Source organism: Nipponia nippon, unplaced genomic scaffold (assembly GCF_047370975.1).
Source record: "Nipponia nippon isolate SJK-2023a ecotype South Korea unplaced genomic scaffold, ASM4737097v1 scaffold_2, whole genome shotgun sequence".
NCBI lineage: Eukaryota > Metazoa > Chordata > Aves > Pelecaniformes > Threskiornithidae > Nipponia > Nipponia nippon.
The window spans coordinates 107,024,581-107,042,445 of NW_028262336.1; the positions used below are offsets into that span (position 1 = coordinate 107,024,581).

General features: G+C 38.1%; 1 protein-coding gene across 9 annotated transcripts in view; it reads right to left on the minus strand.

The window, feature by feature from the left end:
• FRY (FRY microtubule binding protein) overlaps positions 1-17,865 on the minus strand; it is a 250,388-nt gene that overhangs the window by 58,761 nt on the left and 173,762 nt on the right. For all 9 annotated transcript variants that reach the window (XM_087756432.1, XM_087756431.1, XM_087756427.1 and 6 more), the window contains 8 exons: positions 15,567-15,721; positions 13,415-13,514; positions 12,916-13,087; positions 10,987-11,243; positions 8,851-8,997; positions 4,704-4,872; positions 3,855-3,945; positions 1,039-1,121 (listed from right to left, as the gene is read on the minus strand). In XM_087756432.1, coding sequence (XP_087612558.1) covers positions 1,039-1,121; positions 3,855-3,945; positions 4,704-4,872; positions 8,851-8,997; positions 10,987-11,243; positions 12,916-13,087; positions 13,415-13,514; positions 15,567-15,721 — 1,174 coding nt within the window. The remainder of the gene's footprint in view (positions 1-1,038; positions 1,122-3,854; positions 3,946-4,703; positions 4,873-8,850; positions 8,998-10,986; positions 11,244-12,915; positions 13,088-13,414; positions 13,515-15,566; positions 15,722-17,865) is intronic.

Sequence of the window (17,865 nt, forward strand, 5' to 3'; positions counted from 1 at the left end):
TTTAATATGTCGCACACTTTTTTGTGTATTTAAATAGTGCTGTATGTACATACACAGTATTTTGTAAACACTGTGCTTCATAATAATGAAAAATAGTTGTTGATATACATTAAATTATCCTATCATGTTGTATTTGACAGTGTTTCCACATTTTGCAGAAGTGTATTGCCAAAAAATTACTTGGATTAAAATCTTTAACATAAAATCTTTACTTTTTATGCCAAAATACTGTCCCCAAATGGTGTCCGTAGCACCAAGACAAGACATTATGCCCTCTATTATTTGACGTGGCTTTATTAAACCAGAGATGAAAGTCAATAAAAAGCTCTTGCCTTTTTTACATTTGGTTAGGGCCTAACCGAAACCTGTAGATTGGCTTCCTTACAATTCAGCTCAGAAATGAAGTCAAACCATCCAACTCCTAAAATTTACACTGTCACTTAACAGTTGATGGAAATATCTTGGTTTTCTTTGGAATCTCTGCTGAGCATCAAGTGACCATTTATAGTCTGTTTAGCAGAAATACATAAAGAACAACAAGTGTGCTCAGGAGCCCTATCTCACTCCCCCCTCTGACACAGGTTTGCACAGTGCAGCCAGAAACTGGTTGCAGACAGCAGAGAAAAGCTAAAGAGGAGGTAAGACCTCATTTTTTGGAAACTCCTGAATCTCTTCATGCTCATATAACAGCACTTGATTTGGAAGGAAATACTGGCAAAGGGCACTATTCGAAGTACTCATAATGCTCTTGGAAATCTTTCACCTTGCCACGTATGAAAGGTTCAAGGTGTTACTGTTTGGAGGATTCTCTGCTGCTGCCTTCTGTGAAGTTCTCTGGCCTTTAAATAGGTTTGACGGAGCCCAGGTTAAACAAAGGAAACTAATTAAATGAGGTATGAAGGTAAAATAAGGACACTCCCTGTATGGTGATGCTACATTACTGTTTATACAGAACTTGAACAGAGAACCTCCACCAGTCACGTCTTCCTCTCCCACCAAAACACCAGAAATTTCATCAAATTGAATAATAGAACTTACTTTTGTCATCATCATAAGATCCTCCGGAGCTATTACTGTACCTTGATTCTAGTCGGGTATGTGCTCTGATTACATTACTGAACCTTCAAATACAAGAAAAACCTTCATTAAAAACACAGACTGACATTAAACATCTGGACTATATGCTTACTCTACAAAAAAAGCATTTCCTTAAGCATGCACTTTTATACGGGAGTAGAAAGCAATGTGAATGTAATGCTGTTTCTTTCCACAAAAGAAGATTTTTGCAGCCAGTTTCTGAGAAGTTCCAACAGTGTGCTCCTGTGTTACAAGCTTTTAAAATTTAGCAGAGGGAAAATTCTCATGCTGCAAACGTGATTTTCTTGAAGCAAGAAAACATGCTAAGGCTGAACTGAGATATACACTGTTCATAGCCATTATTTTGTTACAGCCCATGTTCATGGGTAGAATTCTGGCAACCTGCTAAAGCAGTAACTCACTGAGTAGTCCAATGTCAAGCCCGCACAGGTATCAAGCAGCAAAAGCTGCAACACATCACCTTTTGATAGGAAAATCTAGCAACTGCCAGAGCAGATCTACCAGAGGAGTTAAGGGGATATGAGAGCCAGAACAAACTGTTGACAGCTGTCCTCAAATATGACACAGATCCACAACAAGCTACTTCTGCTGGTGATCTCCTCTGGCTTCCTCCACCTCCTTGTGCTGTCAGTATAATCAGGCCTGAAGTGGAGTGAAAGGAGCCATACTGGAGGCTCACACACTAGTGATGATGTAAAAACATCGTTTCTGCAAAGCTACGAAATTAATTACAAATAACTATGTTTGTTAAAACAACTATGTCAAGCAAAACAAGACTGAAGGTTCTCTATGCAACATTCAATTCAATTTCTTACTCATATGCATACATATTATTGCAGGGTATTTAATTATACATTGACATGCTGTTTCCAAAGCATGTCTGTCTCATAAGGGCACAATAAATTCACAATAAATTGTGGGGGTGACAAAAAGGCATCATGAGCCATCTTAATTCTGACATTTGCTGTCTTTCCAGCATCTGATTCTCCTATATTTTAACAAATTCCCTTAATAAATGTGTACAAACTGACAACTACTGACATACCTATCTGGCATAAAAAAAAGACAAAAGAAGAATAAAGTTAAGGAAAAAATTATGAAGAAATGTGCAGAGATTAATTCTATCCTGTATGAAACAAATGGAGAATACAGGTCACCACAGAAATTATTTGAGAGCAAGGCATTTTACATCATATTGCACCAACATAAAAACATAGATATCTTCTGATTAGCTTTGTATTATTAAAAAAACCCCCACATTTATAAGAATAGTTTGTTTACGATCTATTACCTTCTGTAAACATTATTTAATATGTCTTGACACATGAAGTCAATATTAATGGACATTCTACGATTGACACATTGGTTTTGAAGTGCAGATGCACTTACAGCTTCTAGTGCCTTTGATAATGTAAATGCCAGCAATGAATTCAGGCGAATTATTTTACATTTTTTTCTGAGGAGTCTTTCAGCAGGAATCGGAATACCAATATCAGAACTTTGTAATCTTCCTTTCATTTTTATCATATAGTCTCTGGCAGATTTGAATGCCAAAAACCTTTTTGGGGGCACATTTAAAATTTACTAAGACAAGAAACCCTCAAAACACAGTTAGATTTAAAGTATAGTAGGAGATGAAGTTTGCTCAACTTATCTGCAAAACAACTAAACAAAAATCTAACTTAAAACTATATAGCCATAAACATTTATGTAAAGAATAAAAAAATAATCCAGAAGAAAAATGGTTTCCTCTTCCTTTTAAGTACATTTCTAGTGCATATGCGTAAAACCATAATTTTGAGTCAAATCCTCTTTATTATCATTTTGAAACCTTACTTAGTACTGAGTGCCGTTTTTTACTTACATTTAAATTAGCAAACAGATAAAACTAACCTGACAAAATGCTACACATGTTTATAACATGTAGAAGGTAAGCAATTCAAAAGGTTCTCAACTACAGAAAAGTTTGCTCACATAATTGTCTCTGTACCTCTAAGCCCTGAACCAATGGAAGGTGGGTTGGACTACTGAAGTGATAAGAGCGACTATCAGGAACAACAGACTAATGTAATACTAATACACTTACTAATTGATGCTATTAGAAGTCAAAGCTCTCTTGCAAAAATAAGAGGGTTTCAGTGAGAGAAGAAGTATATATCTGTCTGTGCTCGAGGATCTGATGGCCCTTAAGCTTTGCATTTATTCATTCATCATTTGTCTGTATGTACCATGAGTAGCAAAAGTCTAAACTGAATATATTTCTAAGCAAAATATTTTACATAGCTTTCCTCTGTAAGAAATTTTATCCAGACAAAGGAGGTGTCCTTGCAATCATGGATACAAATCTGCATACTAAATTTTACTCACTGTCCATGAAATCAAAAGCTGTGATCAAACCTGATTTTTCATAAAGATTTTAGTAGTCTTTATACACACTCTTGATTTTCTTTCTCCTTTGTGGATAATTTCTACAAAACCGTGATCTACTTAGCACAATTCATTCAATGTAGGTTTAACAGATGTTCCTCTGCAATGTATTATTAAACAACAGTCAGGAACTAGAATAATGTGAATAGCTTTTTTTTTTTAACTTTTACATATGCTCATTTTAAAATGGTCTTACTGGGATAATACCACTTAGGATCAGTCTGAGCATCAGAGTTCCTCACAAAACAATGCAGAACTTTGCCCAACATCCCACCCTTAGCCTAGGAAAACACATACATTTTGGAAAAAAGAATAAACAAACCACAAACCTTTCATCAGTCTCTTTCACCATTCTGTTCTCCTCTACATCAGGAAAACTATCTTGGCCAGCTACAACAGTGTTACTGCTAGAGGTGGTTCCTGTATATGAGATGTCAATAAGAACACCTGTTACATGCAGCAGACACTATTTGCGAAGCAATAAAAGCCCATAACTTACATTTTTTTAGCAGCCACAGGCACAAGTGATCATCCTGCAAGTACTTGTGCGTATGAATGAACACTGTTACCTCTACAAACCAGCACCTGCTTCCATGGCTGAATGGTGTAAAGTTTACATGCTTTGAGGGGTAGATTAACATAATGATGCTCTTCCACTCCTTAAACTAAGCTCATTTTCAATGGACATAACCCATTGTTTTTCAAGAATTTGGCAAAACATTGACAAGGTTGAATTTGGGGTTGGTGTTTCTTAAACATCTTTGACTACTGCAGCTTGGAAATTAGGCCTTTGAAAACAGAACTGCCACATAGCTGAGGCTCTCAGTTTTCAGGAAACTCTGCTGCTTTGGTGTATCTGCTCTGATCACAGCACTGATGATGACTTCTTGTTCTGAGAAATAGGTGGTAGAAGAACCACCTCCTATGAGTTCTGAACAGCACCAAACATTGGTAATATCCTATTAAAATAGTTGAGAGAACTAAGCATATGTTTACAAAGCATATACAACATTAGGAATCAAAAAACCCTGTAATTTAGATGTGCAACAAGGCCCTGAAACTTGCACTTTATATATACACAGATCCGAATGGGTGCAAAAGTAAGAGATTGTTTTTTCAAAGAGATGAAGACTCAAAAGACCAGGAGGGTGTAACTGAAAAGTATATTTAGGTCATACCAGAAGCTGCAGCTGAGGCTTTGTTACTGGCAGCAAAACGGTAAAATGGAGGATTATCGCAATGCTGGACTATTGGGTTCACTGGGTCGGTTTGCTGCAGCTCAAAAAGAAGCTCTTCCATTGTCTGAATAGTGTTATTGCGACATAGATATATTGCAACCTTTTTTATCTAGAGAAGAAAATAACAGTTATTAAACTCTGTCCAAAGTGAATTTCCGAAGAAATCAATTCATGTTACACCGCAGTACTGCAAAGGTCCAGAATGCAAATGTTAGTCCTGGACAGACACCACAACCACACAGCTGCATCCATCTTGTTCATACGGAAATAAAACTGCTCACTTTCATATCAAGATCATTTCCCCAGCAGAGTGAATCTGTGATCTAATTACCCCAAAGTTTTTGCTTACCATCCACAAATGAGCTGTTTAGGTACATAGCTATATAACATACACATATACAAAACCCACCTAATTTTGTACCTATTATTTAAGGATATCGACATTAACCCTGAATGACAGTCAGGGATTTATAGTTTGTGATTTCCATTGAAGATGAATCTTACTCTCTTGAATGGAGCAAACTTCTCATCTAGAAAGCTAGATCTACCCAAAACTTCATGCCTGTATTTCCAGATATGGTTGATGTGAAAGAGGTAGCTGTAGCCACAAAGAAAAAGCCAGGCTCTCAGAAGCTACTTATATCTGTAATCAAAGTAATAGCACATGGAAGAAAGGCAGAGCAATTATGCACACAGATTTCATGCATCCTGATTTGAAAAATCTGAGTATCATTTATAGAAATTCTGTGAATTTCTATAAATCTTTTAACAAGACCTCAAACCTTATTGCATGCACTGCAGCAATGAGGACTGTTGAGATACTGAGATCAAATTAGACTGAATTCTTGAGAAAAAAAAAAACCAACCCTGTTGGCTCTTAAAAGCAGAGACTCTCTCTGGTTCAAAACCATTTGATTCACAAACTGCTGGAGCTGGGAGACCATATGGGGAAGGATCCCTCTGTGCTTGCCTTATTGTTTTAAAAGATGTCCCTAAACAGATGCTGATAGCGGAGCTAATACACTGGACTGAACTGCCTGTTGGCCTCACCAAGTATTGCTGTTCTTACACTCTTAAAGACCTCCATTTAAATAACTTCCTGACTGCTTCTCTTTCCCTCTTTTTTCCTCTCCTTTTCTTTTGCTTAAAGTAGAGAAAATGCATATATTCAAAGTCTCTTTTACTCTACTGTGCCAAAAGTTCCCCAGGGACTTTCCAGATCCAAATCCACCTCCTTTCTGAGGGCCACTTGTAGTGGGGCTCACAGTGCCACTTCCAGCTTCTTTCACCCCAGAAGGGGTCACGTTCCCTACACTAAGTCTTTGCTGAAGAGGTTTCTGAACTGTAAAATTCTAAGAAATCTTCCAGTACACATGTGAAAGAAAGGACAGCTCAGCAATTTGCACTGGGGCACTGGGAAAAAATGCTTAAAGGAAACATAAGAGACAAAGCAATGAATATAGCTGACTGGAAAAAAAAATTAAAAAAATTTAAGTCAGGCACGGTTTTGGCTTGGAACCACACAGGCAGAACAGATGGCTGAAGGCATGAAGCAGCTGGTGACTGCCTTGGGGCACAGAGGGCTCCAAAAGGTGATGGGTAAACTGGCAATCTTGCAACTGCATGGTCTTTTGAGCCCAGGTGAGCTGGAACAGTGCTGATAAACTGTTCAAATTATCTTTATTTGCTAATGTGTATGTGTTATCTACATAATAGAAGATACATGTTTATGGTATCAGCAGTCTTGTGTAGTTAGCAGAGTTAGGTCTCATTTCTTATCTGTAAACTCCAGGGCATCATCAAAACACTGAGCAGATGGATGTGATAAGCCTGGTATATTTTCCTACTCCAGACAAAGCTATCAGTTACAGGGTGACTGATAAGCACAGTCAGGCTTCCTACAGAAGTTGAAAACTTTTTAAGATTTTGCAAAATCCAATAATCAGACTTTTAACTCAACATTACAAAACACAGACTAACAGGGTGGCAGAAAACACAGGAACCTTGTCAGCTGCCACCACCAGTGAAGACCTGATTGTCTTGTTAACAGCCACGGGAAGCCTGGGAGGGAAAGCAGCAAAGTCCCACAGGCAAAATAGGAGATGCTGAGCAGATGAAGCTGAAGATGCCAAAACAGACTGCTCTCTTTGTGGAGTAAGAGGACTGTATTGTCCTGGAGGAGGACAGGACTGTGAGAGCCAAGGCTTTGAGGCAAGGGGGTTTGGAAAGAATTTGAAGAAAGAAGTGCTATGGGTAGGAAGGGGGTTTGAGGTAGGCTGCTCAGAGCTGTGGGATGACAACAGTTTTGGAAAAAGTATGTGTGAAAGCTCTGGGTTGTCAAGTACCTGGATGGGGGGATGAGGTATGTGAGGGGCTCCTGGTCATGAGGCAACAGGGTTATCAGGCATTTCCAAGAGGCTACAGATTTAGGAGTAAGACATATACTCAGCACAGAACTACTCCTTCTTAGAAAACTGCCCCTATTCCTTTTGTAAGCTGTCAGAAATACAACAGCCCTCATTTTGTCTCTTATCTCTGTGATTTCCACTTGTTCTCTGACAACATAGCTCCTCCTGATGGAGCCCACCTTTGGGCCTGATCCCAAGTCCGTCACCGATTGTAGGATCGGTCAGCTTGGAAAGAACCTGGGAGGTCTCTCATCTAACCTCCTGCTCAAAGCACGGTCAACATTAAATGGAGAGCCTCTGTCACTGTCACAATTGATGGAAAGATCTTCATTACCCTCAAGATATTTGGGATCGACCCCTTTGTCTTCTTCCCATATAAACCTGGAGCTTGTTCTTACAGCAACTCCACTTTCAAATCTTTCCTCTTTTGATTAGTTAGGCAACACTGACTTTGCATATATATGCACTGATTTGAGAATACAGAACAATAAACCCTGCAAATAAAAGGACACCAACAGGATGCCTATGGTACGATAACAACATCTTGAAAATTTTTAGAGTCTTCTGTATTTCCTTTATTCTATTATGCATAGCAGTCATCATAAACACTTTAAGCAAAGTATTATTTCAGCAACTGTAAATGAAATATGTTTATGAGGCTTTTTAGATAAGTTTAATCATGTTAATAGTAATTTCAAATTTATTTCAGGGAAATCAATAGAAAGAGACTAACTAATAAAACAGCGTATTGTAATTGTGCTGGAAAATTTACTAAATTTAGATTCTGCTTCACTCAGCAACTGAGCAATAAGGAACATGGGAATGGCACTATCTTGCTTTTCTCAGACAGCCCTGATTTTATTTTAACTTGAATAATAACAATATCCTGCACAGTTTGACCTGCACATTGCAGGAACAGTTATATAATTCATGACAGCCATGTAAAGGCAAAAGTTGATATGGTAAGGAGCTTATAAAGGCTAGCTATCTTGTGTCTCTTGAGAAGTCCCACAGAAAGCCTTAGTCTGCTAAAAGAGAAGAGAATGTAGCACTTTCTTAAAACCACACTTTTCTGAAAGAACACCTAAATCTTTACGACAAACTAGTAAGATCACAGCATGTTATGTCCCATACACGGTATAACATCCATTGTTTAAAGGACTTTCAAAATTTAACTAATAGCTTTGTAAACTAATTGATTACTGAGAAAAATGATAAGCATTTAGTATTTTTACTTCTCTTCGTTTTCATGCAAGTTATTTAACCTCTGAACAGCCATTCTGTCTTTTTAATAAAATGTTAAATATATACATAAATTGCATATTTTTATGCAATTCTGACATGAAAAAATATTCATTCTGGCAATTTATGGCCAGTCCCTGTTACTGGCCCCTTACATAGACATGCAAAGTTGCTCTTTGCTTGAGAGGAGCCCGCCTCTTGCTTGAAATGAGGTATGCTCTACTGGTGGAGACTGAGATTCCCACTACTCAATTCCTTCCCTGAATTTCAGTTTCTTGGCTCATTTATTCCTGCAATTTAATTTTGTACAGTGTGCCAGGGAATGTGTTGCTACTTCTTATTTTTGAAACAGAAATTCATTTTCTGCAAGTGATAGCTGTTTTCTTCATTAAAACCTGTGCAACCAATTGTAAATAAAATAAAGTGCAAACACTTACATAAGGCAAAAGGATGGTATCACTGCTAACACCACACAAACTAATGAGAAACTGCAGTGTTATCCTAAGGTTGTTACTCCATTTTTCATTGTTGGCCAAAGCATTCCAGACATTTTCCATCTCTGGTCCAGGAATTTCATCTCCATACTGCAAAGGATCATAGGCATACATTTCTTGAAATACGCAGATCTCCAAACTAAGGCATGCTCTTTTAGAGCATTTTCTCATGCAAAAAAAAAACAAAACAGTAAAATGCTTTAAAAAGTGGCAAAACAGTATTTTCAAAAGCTACCTGACAGACTTCAGAGCATAAATTCTATTTAAAAGTATCTAGGTTCAGATCCACAGAAGGACTTAAATCACAAAAAAAAAGTCTTTCAGGAATGTAAATTCAAAAGGTGATCCTAAAATCAACCAGTTTATTGGGTTTCATCTTTACAGCTGTTCAAGCAACTGAAGTTCTGTTTCTGCATGTCTGTACCTAAATGCTTCAGCCTTCACAGCAGTGAACAATTCGGCACCTCTCTCCTGAGGAAATCCTAGCAGAATTAAGCATTAGACATCCCTTTGCTTTCACATTGGAAACGAGCAGATTTTGCTCTCTTTTGCAAGACACAGTTATAGGAACGACTCCCTTTTGTCCAGTCATTTAAATGGTTAGTGCACGCATCCAGGATGTGGGAGTCTAGAATTGAAGCTGTTCCGTTTCCTATGTAAAATCTTTGGCTCCCGCTTTGAGAAGACTGTTTTAACCCCTGCACAGACTGACATTCTGCTAGGAGAGGAGTGGCAATCTCCAGGTCGTACTATTCTACCGAAAATGATTTAATACATATTAGCTACATCTACACTGTCACTGGCATCTACATCTACTGTCATTTACACTGGCACTTGCAGGTGCCACTCCCTTTATCACACATACAGCCTCAAAGCTAGGTCAATCAGTATGGTTTGAAGAAAGCATACTTGTTCACTCTGGAACAAAAACTTTGTGTCGTTTTGGAAGCAACTTGCTCCAAGGACTGCTGCCGATAGGCAGTAAAGGTGAGACTGCATCACATCTGTTTTGAAGCCATAAGATTCCTCTAACAATATCCTGGAGACTCTGTACCATCAGATAATCCATGAGCTAGGATCATGCCCTGGATATGCAACAAGTACCAAAAAAACATTCTGGCAGGCTGAAGCACAGCCCCCACATTACTTCAGACATGCTCATATGACAAAATGCACACAAAATAATAATTATGTTTTACTTACAGGGCCTCAACATGAGGCAAGATCCAGAATCAACTGCTATGTAGCATGGATACAGACATTCTGCTCGAGAGAGGATTAACCCTGAGCAGGATAGGTAATGTGAACCATTCTGTCCCATACGACATAGGTACCAGGCATTACTTCCTAAGGCTTATGTATTTAGCAGTTTAGACATATGTACTGAATCTGTCAAAAGCTGTGCCAGAGGAAGCATGGCACACTAGTATAGCAGCCTGCAACTCAGCAAAGAGAAGGAAAAGATGGATTCCCAGTACCTTCTCCACCAGCTACTTAGGCATTTTACATGAAAAAGTAATTGGAAAAAAGAAATCCCTGGTTCTTTATCAGGACCTGGGATATAAAATACCTTCCCTTTTACAAAAGAATGCTTTAACTAGCACCTTAGAAATTTGTACTCATTTTTTCCTTTTCTCTCTCCCCAAGAATATTTAAGCGTTTCCTAGAAAGTACAAGAGCTTCAGTAGGACAAATTGCAGGTGCTCATTCTCACCCCCAAATAAACTTTCATCTGCTGCCTTAGACATTAACCCGGGAGGTGATACAGGAGGGAACTGCACTTAGTTCCTCAATAATTAATCCTTAATGCTCTCACTATTAAGTTTTTTTTTTAAGAGGGTAAAACACTTTTCTTTGTTCATGTTTTGAAAGAGAACAGTTTTAGCATTGTCCTTAAAAGAAAAAATGAAGGGACTTCTTCAAAAAGAAGGTTGTGTCTGATTAGTACAAACTGTTCCAGTGCGAAATTTCTGGTATCAGAGGGAAGAAACCTAAGTACCTTTTCCTTAAGAAACATAAGTTTGAATATTTCAGAAATTGTTTTACAGGTTGTTTTTTTTGTTTGTTTTGCTTTTTTACCTTGGCTGTCATATACATGAGATTATTAAGAACCAGTGAGGTGGCCTCAGGAGAGCCCCAGCCATTGCCTTTTAGTCCACTTGTGACTGTTACTTCCCCATCCTTGTCCTTCAGTTCATCTTCTGGAGTGGTAGGGCTTGAACCAGGGAGAAGCAGTCTGTTATCTACAAGTTCAATATTATGAAGCCATGGTAGCAGATAGGTAAGCATGATCTGTCTTCCATTTGGATGTGTTGTTGGAAATCGCTGGCTTACCTCTAAAACAGTAAAAGTCGAAAAGGACAACATGGTAGTTTATGAAGGAAACTTTAAATACACAGTTTAAATCAGATTTCTGATGTGCTTTAGACCTCCTGATGCTTTTTACCTTACAAACCACAAGCACACAAAAGCACGTACTTGAGATTCCTGAAGAGAAACATTAATTTAATGGTCAATAATAGCAAGCAATTAGTCAGGTCTTCTGTCTAAAATAACTAACATATAGTTTGGGCTTAGAAACAGAAAGTCACCCCTTGTTACCATGCTATATTATGTATTAAGGGAAACAGATATCAGTAATGAGGAAAAAGGATAATTTAGTTACAGGCTGTTATTCTAGAATTTCAAGAGCTTTTGGAGAATTAAAATAAACATACAAAAGTGTTCTGCAGAATTACAAGTGCCCCATCAGCCTCCACATTGCTAAGCTATAGTTTAAATCTCAAGGCACTTATTATAGTGAGTTTACAAAACCACCTTGCATATATTAGCAGTCTTATTTCCTGTGGGGAGGCCTATAAAATTCATAGTCGGCTGTCAGTCCAGGAGTGCTATATACAGCACTTTATATAGTTTATAAAAAAACCCTGGCACTGTAAGGGAAAGGGATTTGGAAAATCTGGGATAAGAAATACAGTGACAGGCTTCCTGCCAACGTGAACCACATTAGCTCTCTTTACCAGAATTCTTCCGTAACATCAGTACAGTTAACATTTCCTTTCTTTCGTCACTGCCTGGTTTTTAAAAATCTTCAAGACATACACTGTTCTCTCTCCTTATGATTCTAGATGTATAGAAAGGGGCTCCGATTTGGACTGTGTATCTGAGTTCTTTTAAATGACATAGCCACTATAGCAATGTGAATAGGTGGTAACAGTAATAATGAACAACATTTGCTTTTTTTAAGATAAATGAGCCATCAGAATTTCCCCACACCAGTTATTTATAACTCATGGTATCTTGGGCACTAAGAAATGGATGATGTATTGTTCCTTTACCCTGCCTCCAGCCCCTACAGAGTAGGTCTCAAAACATAATTGTTCCCAGGAATGGTCTCAGAGTGGGCATATTCTGAATGGTGCTCCTGCAGGTCTGATTCTTTAACATTTTTCTCAGTAACCCTGACAAAATGTTTTTCTGATAAAATTAAAACGATACTAATGACTTGCAGACGTGGCAAATAACAGAAGGCAGATATCGCTCATTCAGAGTGATTTGAATCATTGGTAAAACTGGACACATGCAATCAATCTTCCCAAAGTTAAAGTCATGTTTATATAAAATGAAAAATTCTGTCCTCAGAAGTATCATCTGTATAAATGTATGTATAAGAAGAATCACTATGCTTAACATGAGAACTCATTATAGTAGAGTTTGCCAATGTCACTTTAACTTATCCAGGGACCTTGTAATTTCAAAGTTACCCTAAGATGACACAAGTGGCACAGAATCCCCAACCAAGGTTTTTAAATAGCTATTCTGTACTTTGTTTAAGTAACTCTAGGAAATATATATTGCATTCCTAAATCTGATTTGACCTGAACCAGAATAAAACCAGGTCAAGATAAATTTATAAATAGAATTGCTGTTCACAGGTGGAAATGTCTTAGCACTCTACCATTTGTACAAAAGTGTAAAGTAGATAGTAAGTCAAATAGATATAGGTACCTGAAAAAAGTGGAAGAGTAAGTTCAGGATACATCCTTGCTAGCTCATATGAAAGAAGGGCAAGTGAGACACTGTAAAGAGGTGGCAATGGACCATGTGTACCATACAAGATACTGCCCGGTCTTTGCTCAGCTACCTTTTTTGAATAAACAAAAAGCTTTGATTCAAGGATCTGTGAAAGAGAAAACAATAATGTAATGAGACAATAAAAATTCATTAATTCAGGAAATGTTAGCATTTCAAGTTTAGATATCAGAGAATGATCTACATGCCTCAGAGTATACTCTCCAAATTTGAAAGACACCGTAACTAATATTTTTCCATTAATTTTTATATAAATGTTCCCATAAGTATTTATAGCCAAGACAAAACTAATTGCTTATTTTCAAAACAAAACTAAAAAGCAAATAAACAGTACTTTATAAGTTCACAAAAAACCCCAAAGATAGGAGGACACATGCATTTGGTTGCTTTAAAAAAAAAAGTAGCTGATACATGCCTGCATAAGTTGCATGGAAATTTCATAAATCTCTCTGTTGGTGTCAGACGCCTTGAACAGCACCAAGTTTAAAAGTGTCACTATATCAAAAGGATAGTTCCTAGAAGAATAAACAGTACATTTTTGTGAATGTTGGTGAGGAATGCAGATTATATTCATTCTGATTTACTCTGTAATATGGTCTAAAGAGAATATCATCGTTCTTTTCTCTGTTCTACCACCAGAATATGGGAAAGGGAGCTTCTATGAATACACGCTGCTTAATCAAAGGGCCATCTGGTGAATGGGAAGAAAAAAGGGATTATTTATAATTACCTTAGACTAATGCTTAGGAATACACTGAGTTACCCACAGTAAGAAATGCAATACCTGTGTCTCTAACTGTCAATTCATTTTAATTTATAACATTAACTGTTTATAGAACAGGGCAACACCCATGAGAGAAGACAGGTAGCACAAAATTTCCAGGGATAAAGTACTTCTTCTTAAGCCAAGCTGCAATTAAAACAGTCCCTTTGGAGAAAAGGCACTATCTCTGACATGAACATTCCCAGATGCTAGACAGTTCTATCAAAGCTGTTTTCAAAGAGTAAACACAAGGAACTGCTTCAGAAAGTCCACTATGTATGAAGTCAACATTAATTGTAAGGCTAAACATACTAAAGTGTTAACTTAATGAGAATACTGCTAGAAAAGCAATTCCCATGTCACAATAGTTGGATTTTCACTAAATAAGTTTCCACTTTTTCATGATGATTTGTAAATGCACCTGATTCAATTGTGAACCATCCATTTCTCATCCTAGATATGAGCTACTGTGCTCCTGGATGGCTGCAGAATGCCCATTTGGATATTTTAGTGTTAAAAAATATGGCAAATACATGTGTGGCATGGGACGTTCTTGGTAATTCCAAATACTAGCTGCCATGCACCCTCTACACCTGTCTCTTTGCCCTCCCACTAAGTTTAAAAAATAATAATAAAAAAGAAGTTAGGGAAGTGGCTTCTTTGTAGAAAGACAGACATTAACAATGAGATACATTACTGCTCATTTTACAAGTAGTTTAAGCAGTGGCCTCTCCATACATGTTGATAGACAACAGATGAAAAACTGTTAACAGCTTTCAAATATTAATAAAAATCCCCAACTTGACAGAAATCAGACCTTCACTTCAAAGGAAATCATGCAGGTCATACTCTCAATTTTTACTGTAGGTATGTGAAAAATTAATTTTTAGGACACAGTGGCATAGGTAACACAATCTGAGGAAAAAAGACTGAAAAACTGATATCTTTATGTGTTCATTAAACAAAAGAACCCTCTTAAAATAACTGTGTTTTGCAAACACAAAATTCCATTCATATTTTTAAAATCTCAGTATAACGCAGTCTATAGTCTAGTTGTTCCTGCAAGAACAAAATGTTTTTACAGTTAAGTTCTAAAATACTTGTTTTGATTTGCTATTTCCTGAATATTTCTCTATTGAACTATGCTGATCATATATCTTGCCAAATTATTTTTTGTCAAGACTAAAATTCTCAGATATTAATTAGGTGCAAATTATCTTCTCTTTATAGACTACCATTAAATTTCCCTATAATTTTTGTCCTGAAAAGATTAAAAAAAAAAAAAAAAAAAATTTTCTGAAGGCCTGACACAAAAGCAATATTTGTATTTGTGTCTTCATGTAGCTTGTGCTTGCTTAGCAGTAGCGGCAGTGATGATACCAGTCTACAGAAGAGGAACAGGTAACCAAATCAAATGAAAGCCAGTTAGAAAAAGAACAAAATAATTACTTTCAAGCTAATAACATTTAAAACATTTTTCCTTTTATAAAGTAAATGAAAAACCATGCCAAATCTTTTGAAATTAGATTTATGACCTATGTTCAAATTAAAGTGTAGTGGTTATTTTGCATCTTCCTGAGTAAAATAGCATAAAAATGCCACAGTTTTCAAATATACATATAGTAAGAGCATCTTCTACCAAGCACATCACTTTGTTTTCAGAATCAGGAAATAAAGTGATACAGTCCCCAAGAGCTGTTTGAGAGGATATAACTAAGAGTGTGACTAACAATTCTTTACAACACAAGCTGAACCTGAATTTTTCTTTATATTTGAAAGTGTAGATTAATAGATTAATTAATACCTGCTTCCACACACAGTTGCAATGGCTTTGAAACATCCAGAGGCAAGCTGGTATGATCCAGTATAACATCGATCTATAGCCCAGTTGAAGAGATTGATTTGATCAGGATTCAGTTCTAGCAACAGGACTACAACTTCACAGCCAAGCTGATGAACCTGAGCAAATAAATACATGCCAAAGCATGACTGGTGAGATCAAATATGTTCATTCTCTACAATTCTTAGAGTGACATAGGCAGAACAAGGGGAAAACGCTGTATTCAAATTAAGTAAAAAGAAATCAGAAAATTTATCATAAATTGATTTTAGGGATAGCTGAATTGAAATGTGACTCAGTTTTCAATACTCCTGACTTGGAAGAAAATTGTATGTATGAAGATTACATAAATCAAATAATTTTTCAAAGGAGGTTTCCAAAATTAAGCATGGAAAAAAGCAGAATCTTTGGAAAATTTAAGACACTTAATAGGTGTTCTTGGGCAACTTTCAATCATATTGGTTAACTGATCTGTTAAATGTTTATTTCCTACTTCATGTGAGTTTCATAAAGTTACACACTTTCATGTTTATCCTTCTTTTTACTAACACAGAAGCAAGGCAGACAAAGAAAAATACCTTTTGCAAGCCTGGGGGTATGAAAACTTGTATGTTTAATCCAACTACATTAAGCAATCTAACAACTCTCCCTACAGACCTTGTATCACTTAATCCTGGTACCATAACTGCTACAAACACATCACAACTAAGGCTTGGACTGTACCTTTGTGATCCTTCAGTACAGGATAATACTGGAACATCAAACACTAATGCCTATTAATATTCTGTCACCAAGTGTAGATAACTACTTGTGAAGACTGCAAATGATATTTAATGTTAACATACTGGGTAGGATCCTTCTCATCTAAACCTGAATGAGTCATATAGACAACGCAGTTTAGTTAGTCCTTCATTACAGTGATTAATCGTGAATTATAGTGATTAGCTTAGGGGAAACAAATTTCACCCATCATAGCCAAATTTTGCATTTCAAGGGGAAAAGTTAAAAAAAAGGTAATTTTTGTCCCCGGTTACTTTATGAGTGGTATATACTAACGATCAATTAGACATGGTGTATTGGGTTTGCGTGGCAACGTTTTGGTAGTGGGGGAGATACAGGGGTGGCTTCTGTGAGAAGCTGCTAGAAGCCTCCCCTGTGTCTGATAGAGCCAATGCCAGCTGGCTCCAAGATGGACCCAGTGCTGGCCAAGGCTGAGCCCATCAGCGATGGTGGCAGTGCCTCTGGGATAACATATTTAACAAGGGGAAAAAAACCCTGCGCAACTGCAGCCAGAGAGAGGAGTGAGAATATGTGAGAGAAACAGCTTTGCAGACACCAAGGTCAGTGAAGAAGGAGGTGCTCCAGGTGCTGGAGCAGAGATTCCCCTGCAGCCCGTGGTGAAGGCCATGGTGAGGCAGGCTGTCCCCCTGCAGCCCATGGAGGTCCACGGTGGAGCAGATATCCACCTGCAGCCTGTGGAGGACCCCCATGCTGGCGCAGGTGGATGCCCGAAGGAGGCTGTGACCCCATGGAAAGCCTGCGCTGGAGCAGGCTCCTGGCAGGACCTGTGGACCCATGGAGAGAGAAGCCCAGGCTGGAGCAGGTTTGCTGGCAGGACTTGTGACCCCACAGAGGACCCACGCTGGAGCAGGTTTGCTGGCAGGACTTGAGACCCCACAGAGGACCCACGCTGGAGCAGTCTGCTCCTGAAGGACTGCACCCCGTGGAAAGGACCCACGCTGGAGCAGTTTGTGAAGAACTGCAGCCCATGGGAAAGACTCATGATGGAGAAGTTTGTGGAGGACTGTCTCCCGTGGGAGGGCCCCATGCTGGAGCAGGGGAAGAGTGTGAGGAGTCCTCCCCCTGAGGAGGAAGGAGCTGCAGAGACATTTGATGAACTGACGGCAACCCCCATTCCCCGTCCCCTTGCACTGCTCGGGGGGAGGAGGTAGAGAAATCGGGAGAGAAATTAAGCCCAGGAAGAAGTGAGGGGTGGGGGGAAGGTGTTTTAAGATTTAGGTTTTATTTTCTCATTACCCTACTCTGATTTGATTGGTAACAAATTAAACTAATTTCCCCAAGTTGAGTCTGTTCTGCCAGTGACGGTAATTGGTGACTGATCTCTCCCTGCCCTTATCTCAACCCATGAGCCTTTCGTTATATTTTCTCTTCCCTGTCCAGATGAGGAAGGAGAGTGATAGAGCAGCTTTGGTGGGCACCTGGCGTCCAGCCAAGGTCAACCCACGACACATGGTGATATAAT